The sequence below is a fragment of the Budorcas taxicolor genome, chromosome 3, assembly GCF_023091745.1.
Source record: "Budorcas taxicolor isolate Tak-1 chromosome 3, Takin1.1, whole genome shotgun sequence".
NCBI classification, from domain to species: domain Eukaryota; kingdom Metazoa; phylum Chordata; class Mammalia; order Artiodactyla; family Bovidae; genus Budorcas; species Budorcas taxicolor.
In genome coordinates, this window is record NC_068912.1 from 15,126,887 (window position 1) to 15,136,939 (window position 10,053).

At 55.6% G+C, this 10,053-nt stretch overlaps 1 protein-coding gene across 1 annotated transcript; it reads left to right on the top strand.

The window, feature by feature from the left end:
* Positions 1 to 782: 782 nt before the first annotated feature.
* Positions 783 to 5,934, top strand: MEX3A (mex-3 RNA binding family member A). Its single transcript, XM_052638203.1, has 2 exons — positions 783 to 1,236; positions 4,826 to 5,934. The coding sequence occupies exons 1-2, from the start codon at positions 783 to 785 to the stop codon at positions 5,932 to 5,934; spliced, it is 1,563 nt and encodes a 520-aa protein (XP_052494163.1).
* The last annotated feature ends 4,119 nt before the right edge of the window (positions 5,935 to 10,053 follow it).

Consider the following 10,053-nt stretch of genomic DNA (forward strand, 5'->3'; position numbering starts at 1 on the left):
CTGGCCGGGATCGCGAAGGAGCCCGTTTTGGGAGGGGGGCACACTCCATTAGCCTGTTTTCAACCCGTTCCGTTTCTGTACACTGACTCCTTTCCTCTCTAAAAATGAGGGACCTCGACTGCCTTCCCACCCCCAGCTTCGCCTCCCAGCAGAGCGTAAAGACCGAAGGCACATCCCTATCTTCCTCGGGTCAAGGAATTCGTCCCCGCGCCCCCGAGGGCGGGAAACTACAACTCCCGGCATGCCCCGGGCGCCCCCGGCGCGCCCCCCTCCCGTCAGTTCCATGCTGCTCCATCCAGTTCATTTAAAACAAAAGAGTTTGAGCGCTGGAAGGGGCTGGGCTCTATTGGGGGCCACTGAGCGCCGCTCCTGGACTGGGGCTCGGTGCGGGAGCCTAAGGGGGGCGTCTGGACGGTGGGGTCTAGAGACTCCCGGGACCGAGGCGGGAGGGGTGGGGGCAGAGATCCCGCAGCCCCCCGCCCCCCCCGTCACCCCCGGAGAGGAGAGGAGAGGAGATCTGCTTTCTCGGTTTTGCTTCTCTATCCCCCCACCCCCACCCCGGGGGCTGGGGCGAGGGGAGTCGGGTTACAGGGTGTTTGGGGAGGGGGGCTTAGAGGGAGGGTCTATCTTTCTATCTCGCTTTCTTCCCCCCTCCCCAGTTCTTTGTTCCCCCCTCCCCACACACCCCCCTCCTCTCCTCTCCCCTCCCCTCCTCTCTCCCCTTTTCCCTTCCACCACCTCTCTCTCTCCCTCTCTCTCTCTCCCCCAGCTTTTGTTTCGCCATGCCTAGTCTAGTGGTATCTGGAATAATGGAAAGAAATGGGGGCTTTGGAGAACTAGGATGTTTCGGGGGAAGCGCTAAGGACCGAGGGCTGCTGGAAGACGAGCGCGCCCTTCAGCTGGCTCTCGATCAACTCTGCCTCCTGGGTTTGGGGGAGCCCCCCGCCTCCACGGCGGGCGAGGACGGGGGAGGTGGGGGGGGCGGCGCCCCCGCGCAGCCGGCCGCCCCCCCGCAGCCGGCCCCGCCGCCGCCGCCCGCGGCGCCCCCGGCCGCCCCGACGGCGGCCCCCGCGGCGCAGACGCCCCAGCCCCCCACCGCCCCCAAAGGGGCCAGCGACGCCAAGCTCTGCGCTCTCTACAAAGAGGCCGAGCTGCGCCTGAAGGGCAGCAGCAACACCACCGAGTGTGTACCAGTGCCCACCTCCGAGCACGTGGCAGAGATCGTGGGCAGGCAAGGTAAGCGGGCGCCGGGACCGCGGAGAGGGGCTGGAGTTGGGGGGCACCCCATCCCTAGCAGGGAAAGTTCACTTCCTCCCTCCTTGCCCGCCTCTGGCTCAGTCCCTTCCCCACAAAGGGGGACCCGCCCCCTACCCTGATTCCGAAGTGCCTCAAAGTTCCCTGCTACCCCCTAGTTGGAACTGTCCTCCAGATCCTTCCTTCCCTAGGGCTCTGCCCTTAGACAAAGAAATATCCTCTCTCGGAGAGAGGGAAAAGGGAGGGGGATCGGTTTTCCAATCCGGGGAGGCTGTCCGGAGGGGGTGTCCACTCGTAGCCAGAAAAACTGGTCGAATGTGCAAAAGAGTTACTCAGGAGCCCCAACTACGGCATCTACTAGTGGTTTGGGGAGGGGGCACCCCTGGGACCCCCAGCCACCTGGAGTTACAGACTTTGGGGGAGACCTGGCCCGGGAAGGCAGACTGAGTATCTGTCTCTTTGTTGGGCTGAGTGTAGGAATGGAAGGGGGTGTGGCTCATGGGAGGGTCCCAGACTGGGGGTGAGGTGGGGAAGGGGGGCTGATGGGAGGAGGGAGTCCCGTGGTCACCTCACCCGCACACTAAAGTTGGATGGTCTGTGGGATTTTGGAAGGGGTGCCTCCAGCGAAGTGCCACGTCCCGGTGTGGACCTCTTCTCCTCCCTCTCAGGCTTTTGTTCTGGGCTGGCCACGGCAAGGGGCCAGAGGCCTGGAGCAGGGTCTCTGGTAGTGAGAGAGTGGGACTGGGTGGGAAGGGGCGTGCTGAGGGGTGAGGAACCGTCCCCTGGAGATTTGCTGGAGGGCATGGGTCTGGGCGTGTTGTTGGGGAAGGGGGGTGGGTACAGAATTAATCCAGCGTAGAGTGTCTGATACCACACCCTGCTCTGCTCCAGCATCCCTGGGCGGGTGGGGGTGGGAATGTTGGTAGGGGTCCAGATGGAGCAGACGGGATCCTGGGGACCCTTCCCTCTCCCAGTTTCCCAAAGGGGAGTGGGGGGGGGGGCGGGATTTGGAAATTGCAAGGGGGCTGGACTGGGGAGGTGTGGGGTGGGGGAGGAGCAGGGGAGGAGCTGTCCCACAGTGGGGAACAATAGAGAAGCTGCATTCCGGCTGGGAGTGAAGGAGGAGGCCGGCTGCTGGCTGGTGAGGAGGGGAGGCAGGTCAGGGGGGCCCCTACTCCACATCACACCTCGTCTACCCGAAGTGTGGGGGGTTGGGGGGATTTTGCTGGGAGATCCAGAATGGAGGAGGGAAAGATGCCACTCCCCAGCGTAGCCCTCATCCCCCTGGGGCACCCCATCTCTTGGGATTTCTGGTTTTAAAAGTTGGATTTCCTCTTGTTGTCAGAAACTAGGGACCCAGAGCCCTGGAATCGGGTGGGGACACTGTTATCTTTTCTTGGGTGCGGGGGTGGTCTTGGGAGGCCCCGGAATTTCATGGAGTCATTCTTTCCTCTTCTGCCTCCGCATCAGATGGGCCTGTCTCTCATAAAAGTAGGGGGATTTCTCCTATTCAGAGAAGACAAGCCTCCTCCTCACTCCTTAAGGAAATGGAAGTCCTTTTTCTTGTCTAACCTCCCTTCTGCTGCTGTGGTGTCAGTGGTGCTCTATTTGACCTCTAGGAAGGTGAAGCCAAGTGGGTCTTCCCTTCAAGAGATGCTTCTTCAGGGTTGGAGCAGGACGAGATCCGCTCCGCTACCCGGTTCTGCATCTCTAGGCCTCTAGCTTCCTCCTTACTTTTATACCTGGCCTGTTCTCCTCGCCCCAGTTCCAGTCCCCAAAGACACCTATAACAGCTCTCCTGTAAGTTTAGGGGCCCAGAACTTAGAGCCAGAACCCAGGTGCCTATCAGATGCCATGCAATTAGAAGTTGTAGAAGGGCCTTCACTGTTCCTTCCCCCACCCCCCATGCCTCCCAATCATTTACTGATATTAAAGCAGCAAGGATGTGGGCTTGACAACAGGTAGGACTTCTCAACTGCCAAGAGGTCTGAAGACAAAAAGGGAGGAGCAGATTCTCCTTCCTAAGGTCTCTTGAAGGTGAGGAGAGCTGCCCCCAACCCACTCTCTCCTCCCACATGCCAATCTGGTAGGTTTGGAGAAGAAGCCATCTGGAGTGGAGGAAGGAGAGGGAAAAAAAGATGAGCTCACCTCAGGCCTATGGTTGGAGGGTTAGGCAGAGTCAGAAAACTAGGACCACTGGCATTGGTTGGGGAGTGAGAAAGGGGACTGTAAGTGCGTATCTGGAGACAGGTATGAATGTCTAAATGTGGATGGGGGCAAAAGTTGTGGGCAGGGGTGTATAGGAATGTACTGCGTGTGTCCTGGGAATGATGGGGATGGAAGAGTGGGCTGGATGAAAGGATGAAACACAGGGAATCCATGTGTATGGGGGAGAGGGGTATGTGAAAGTGTGCATTAGACTTGCACCAGAAATAACGTTTAGATAAAGGCAAGCTGCATAGCGGCTTCTAGGTCCGTGTCTGTGTGTGTGCATGTACACACACACACACGTGTAGCATGTGTGCTTTGAGAAAACATGTGAGTCTCAGAGGTTCTGTGTGAAGATAGGGGCAGGGATGGGGAATCGGAAAAGGAGGAGAGAGGTTTGTCCAGTCAGCCGTCAAGGTCTGCCACCTTTAGACTGCAGTCTGGCCATCCCAGCCTCCCTCACTTTCTCTTTCCCCTTCTCCCTCTTTGTCTCTCTTTGTCTGGGCCATTCTCCTTTCTCTTCCTGACTCTCTCCCCAGCCTCTCAGCTTTTACCCACTCCTTCTTCAAAGCAGGAGTATGGGTCGAGAACACCTTCTCCCCCACCTTATTCAGCCCACAGCCCATCTTGGCTCTCCTGCCCCAGGGGACAGGGTGGCAGGAATGTCCATGAGGTCAGGCACTGTGTCCCTCACATGTCATTATCCTCCTTTCCTCCCTAAAACTGATTCTCAGACCCTTCTCCACCTCCCACACTCCATGAGTTGCTGAAAACTTGCTGTGAATTTGGGACCGGCTGAGAGACACTAATGGGTGGAAGGCATGGGAGCAGATGCGGGTCAGTCATCCCAGTGTAGACTGGAAGACACTTTTAATGCATGGAGATCAAGTGAGGAGTAGGCTGTAGACTTCTGAGGGAAGATCAGGGTCAGTGACAGACTGGAATTCGCAGTTGCAGGGCAGGGTGGGTGATTGAGCGACTTGGAAGTATGAGTAGCCAGAAATCAGGAGAGAAATTGGGGGAAACAGCTAATCGTTGTCGAGGAGTTAGTGAGTAGATTAGCAGCTTGTCTGGGAAGGTCAGTGATTGTTTCAGGGTTTCAAAGAGTGCATGAATTTGGAGGTCCTACATGGAATTCAAGGGAAAGTTGTGACATTTTGCAATCTGTGGCTGATAGATACCCTGGATAGATTTAAGATACAGTAAGTGAATTGTTCTGGTTAGAGTAGGGGGGGAGGGTTTCCTAAGGGTAGATAGAGGTTCCTGGTGGGCTGGGTATCGGAGTAGGAGCAGGAGCTTGTTGGCTCCAGCACAAACCTTCTTGCCTTGTGAGCTGATTTCTCTCTTCCCTTCCCTATCCCAGGCTGCAAGATTAAGGCTCTGAGGGCCAAGACCAACACCTACATCAAGACGCCCGTGCGAGGCGAGGAGCCAGTGTTCATGGTGACTGGGCGGCGGGAGGACGTGGCCACAGCCCGCCGGGAAATCATCTCAGCGGCCGAGCACTTCTCCATGATCCGCGCCTCGCGCAACAAGTCGGGCGCCGCCTTTGGAGTGGCGCCTGCTCTGCCCGGCCAAGTGACCATTCGTGTGCGGGTGCCCTATCGCGTGGTGGGACTGGTAGTGGGCCCCAAGGGGGCAACCATCAAACGCATCCAGCAGCAGACCAACACGTACATTATCACGCCAAGCCGGGACCGCGACCCGGTGTTCGAGATCACCGGTGCCCCGGGGAACGTGGAGCGCGCGCGCGAGGAGATCGAAACGCACATCGCGGTCCGCACAGGCAAGATCCTCGAGTACAACAATGAAAACGACTTCCTGGCGGGGAGCCCCGACGCCGCGCTGGATAGCCGCTACTCCGAGGCCTGGCGGGTGCACCCTTCCGGCTGCAAGCCCCTCTCCACCTTCCGGCAGAACAGCCTGGGCTGCATCGGCGAGTGCGGAGTGGACTCTGGCTTTGAGGCCCCGCGCCTCGGCGAGCAGGGAGGGGACTTTGGCTATGGCGGGTACCTGTTTCCTGGCTATGGCGTGGGCAAGCAGGACGTGTACTACGGAGTGGCCGAGACTAGCCCCCCGCTCTGGGCGGGCCAGGAGAACGCCACGCCCACCTCGGTGCTCTTCTCTTCCGCCTCCTCCTCCTCCTCCTCTTCCGCCAAGGCCCGCGCTGGGCCCCCGGGAGCGCATCGCTCTCCTGCCGCCTCCGCGGGGCCCGAGCTGGCTGGACTCCCGAGACGCCCGCCGGGAGAGCCGCTCCAGGGCTTCTCTAAACTTGGGGGGGGCGGCCTGCGGAGCCCCGGCGGCGGGCGGGATTGCATGGTGTGCTTCGAGAGTGAGGTGACTGCCGCACTGGTGCCCTGCGGACACAACCTGTTCTGCATGGAGTGTGCAGTACGCATCTGTGAGAGGACGGACCCGGAGTGTCCCGTCTGCCACATCACAGCCACGCAAGCCATCCGAATATTTTCCTAAGCTCCTGGCCCCTGGCCTCCTGGGGCCGCTCCCCAGGGGCCCTTCCTGGAGCTGTTTTCCACTGGGGCCTTTTGCAAATCAGTGGTTTGAGGGGCAAGGTGCTTAGATACTCGCTTGCTGGGGAGGGGGGAGGGGAGGCGATGGTGGCTGGAGGGCGGGGCCACTTTCAGAGCCTCTGGTCCCCCTGTCCTGGAAAGGTTGGGAGGGGGGCCAGGCCGGAAATTTTACTAGAGTTACAACTCTGATACCTCAACACACCCTTCAATCCGGAAGCAGCTAAGAGAAACTTGTTTTGCCAGAGGTGGCCGCTAAGGCATCCTGACTCCTTGCCCGCCCAACTCACACTACCCCTTCCTCTAGGGAGGGGATGGGGGACGGGAGAGGGAGAGTTACCATCTGTATCTAGAGGTGCTCCAACAATCCCCAAGCCTCTGGTCCTGACCTCTGACCTCCAACCACGACCCTTTAGACCCTTCACCACCGTGTATTCTGTTTGAGGATTTGTTCTGGGCTTCCAGCAGTATGAGGGGGTTGGGGCCCTTTTCAGAAGTCTGAATAGATTTTCTGAGGGGGAAGGGGAGGAAGTATGTCAATCAATAAAGGGCTCAGAACTCGCCCCTCCCCACAAAGCTGGGCTAGAGGAGTCTGGAGAGGCGTGCTCCTCTGCTTTCCCTCCACTCTCTCCTCCCCATCATCCTTCCCTTTGGATTTTCCTCTTTCCTTTGCTCTGTCCTCCAGCTCTTCTCTCGGCTTCCCCTTGCTGGCTGTCACAACCAGCCCTGTCGTGCTCTTCCTCTTTCTTCCCTTCTCGCCTCTCCTTCCTGCTCCATCCAGCCCAGCTTTGGGGACACTATCCCCCTGGGGAGAGGCAGAGGGAAAAAACATTTTAATGGTCCCCTCAATTCGTCTTTGTCATCCAGAGGCCCACTTTTCTCCTCCTCCAAAGAAACACCTCAAGTTCTTGATAGAATGTATCCCTGTTCTCAGTGAATATTTGAAGAGGGGACTAATACTGGGGTACATAAAGGGTCAAACCTCCACCTTTATCATCTTTGGGCATTACATTTAGGGAGCAGTTTGGGGGCTGGGTTTTCTGGTGGTGGGAGGGGGAGAGCCAGGGTAGTGTGTCTGCTCTTGAGGAGCAGGAGGGAGGCAGTAGGAGACGCTGCTGGAGGGAGGCAGTGTTCCTCCTCCCTTGCAGTGCCCCATTCCCTGCGCCCCTCTCTGGACCTGACCTGAACCCTTGTTAACAAATTAATCATGAAGCCTCTGAGGAGAGACCTTGTCTTCAGAGAGGGGTCACTCCAGAGCCAAGCAGGATTGGGGCGCAGCCGGGCCTGTTCTAAGAATCATGTATTATTATAGGCCTTGCCCGACCTTTGCTGCTTCCCTACTGCTCACCTGGGGCAATCACCAGCCTCCCACCCTCCTGGTTCCGCTGGCCGGGCTAGGAGGGGATGGGGGATGGGAGATGGGAGTCCCCAGGGGTCCTAGGAGATTCTTGTATATAGTAGGGTGGGACTCCTCTAAGTGATCTCTGAGCCTTGAGGCTCGGGAGTCCCATTCTTCCTGGATGGAGAGGGGGTGCAGGGATGGGGGCATAGAGGGGATTTCCTCCTCTCCTTCCTCCTGTTGTGAATTAACTCACCTCTCCTCAGCCTTCCCCTCCAGACCACCAGCCAGGGAGGGGAGCGGAAGGAGGTCACAGCCAGGAAAATTGGCCTGTGACAACTTCCCTCCTTCCCGCCAATGTGAGCCATCCTGAGATGTCTGTACAATAGAAACCAAACCAAATGGGCACCCCTCGGGCGCCGAGGGAGGGTGGGGAGGGGGGTGGGAAGATGGGATGTCTGTCTGTCGATCCCCTCCCCCTCTCCACTCTACCCACAAAGGCGGAAGACTGTTACACTAGGGGGCTCAGAAAATTCAATCCCACTCTTACTAATTGAGCCAAACCTAGAAACCAACACAAAACACATAGTGAGAGACAAAATAGAGGAGAGAAAGCATGAGGGAGCGAGATAGGCAACCAACACAGAGGAGAGAAAACAAAAATAGAAAAAAAAAAGCAGTTCTTTATAATTTAATATTCTATTTTAATAAAGGCATTTATTACCGTATAAATGTAGCAAAGAACCTGGGCTAATATGAAAAAAAAAAGACTTTTTATTAGGTAATTTATTATATGAAAAGGATATTTTATTTTATGATAAAGTGATCCTTAAAAAAATAAAAAAACTTTAGAAGGTTTAGAATATATGTAGGGAGAGAAGAAGAAAAAAAATACATTTGTATTCAGAGTTAAATCTTAAAAAAGTGTTTTTAATATATGTTCTGGTTTACGTTCCTTTTTTCCCCCACATTTTTTTGGGGAGGAATGTCGTTTGCTTTTCCGGGGGAGCATCCTGGGATGGCTTGTGGAGACAGGGGCTAGGGGAACCTGGTCCCTCTGGGGCCCTCCAAGTAGATTGGATTTCACCCCCAAGGCTCCCCCTCCCTCTCCCCCTCCCCTTTGGGGGAGCTGGCAGAGCCAAACAAAGAAAGGGATTAAGGAGAAAGGAAGAAGCAGTGGGACTGAGGATCCTGGGGTGTCCCCCCCCCTCCCCTGTCCGGTCCCAGGGGCAAGTAAGGTGGGGAAGTCCAGAACTGAGGCCTAGCAGGCCTATGGGAACCCTCAGAGAGGTGTGAGATTTAAGAGAAATAGTTTTTTGTTTGTTTTTTTTTTTAACCAAAAATGAGAGAGAAGAAAAACCGAGGGGTTTAAAAGAAAAGAATACTACAAAATAATAATAATTAATAATAATAATAATTCAAATTTATTTCATATAATCCTAGAGACAAAGAGAAAGAATTACTAGTTACTTAGTAGACGATATTCAGATAGCTTAAAGTTTAGTAGCATTGAGGGCCCCTGGGTCCAGTAGAATGTATAAAAGTCATAATGAAAAGGAAAATAGAGGAGGGAAGTGGCTGAGTCCACCCTGAGCCCCCCCCCCCCCCCCATCTTCAGATATCAGGGTGGAGCACGTTGCTAGTTATGGTTGGGAGCTTCCTTCCAGTCTGCTGGGGTTGATTCTAAGAATCCTTGGATTTTTAAATTATAGGACAAATAGATGAGGGGCTCAGCTCCCAGGGTCTTTGAAAGCATGAACACTGCTCATTTCAACCAGAGGAGGGCTGGGTTAGGGACAGCTGAGGTGGGAGAGCATGGTTGGCTCCCTGTCTTTGGGCAGCCCTTACTCCAAGCTTGTCCTCTTGGGGCTCTCTGAGAGGAGGAAGACTGCCCAGCTTCAACCCTCCAGAGACAACTTCTCCCAGGTCTAACTGAGGAAGTCCTTCCTGAAGTATAACTGCAATCCGCTCTACCTCTGATTAATTCAAGAGCCTGGTAGGTCATTCCACCAACAGACACACACGCACACACTTCTTTCTTTCTCAGAGCTTCAAGGGGACTGGAGGGTATCTGTCCCCCATTCTTTTTCCGACTGCTTAGCTTCTGGCCTCCATGGCAGCCGGTGAAAGAATGATCTCCACAATCAGTCTCCTTTAAAGCTGGACTGTGCTTTACAAATTTGCAGGAATGCTTTATTATCTCTTAGATACTAAGGACTTGCCACCCACTGGGGTGGAATGGAGATGCTGTCCTTGAAGGCCTGGGAGAACTGGCCCCCAAGGGTACAGAGTCGGGGTGCAGCAGGGACTCCCCAACCCTAACCATCTGTTCTAGTTCACTGCCATCTGTAAGAGTTCAGGTAGAGGTCATCTGCTGTACCCTGACCCTCTCCACAGAAAGTTGGGGAGCTTGGCTTTTGCTTGTGAGAAATCAACTTATTTTTTAAGCACTTGCCTTCTACCAACCCCAGCTTGTAATCAGGTTGGTCCCCCCACCCTCGCTCCTGTCCAAGGGGGTGTAGAGGCCTCTTGACTCTTGGCAAGAAGTTCCATGACACTAATGACTCTGTCATGCCCCTCCCTGGCCCTAGACCCCAAACATATCTCCTCCCCAATTTACTCTTCTCACCTCACCCAGGGACAGACTTTTCCCCTGCTCTTTTTGTCCTAAGAACCCCGCTAGTTTGGGAAGGTAGCGTCTGGGGTGGGGAGGGCTTCCTCTTCCCT

Bases quoted from the DNA above. Each gene is read 5' to 3' on its own strand.
- MEX3A (XM_052638203.1), top strand. From the start codon at position 783: ATGCCTAGTCTAGTGGTATCTGGAATAATGGAAAGAAATGGGGGCTTT. The intron at 1,237-4,825 runs GTAAGCGGGCGC...TCCCTATCCCAG, and splicing joins AGAGATCGTGGGCAGGCAAG to GCTGCAAGATTAAGGCTCTG.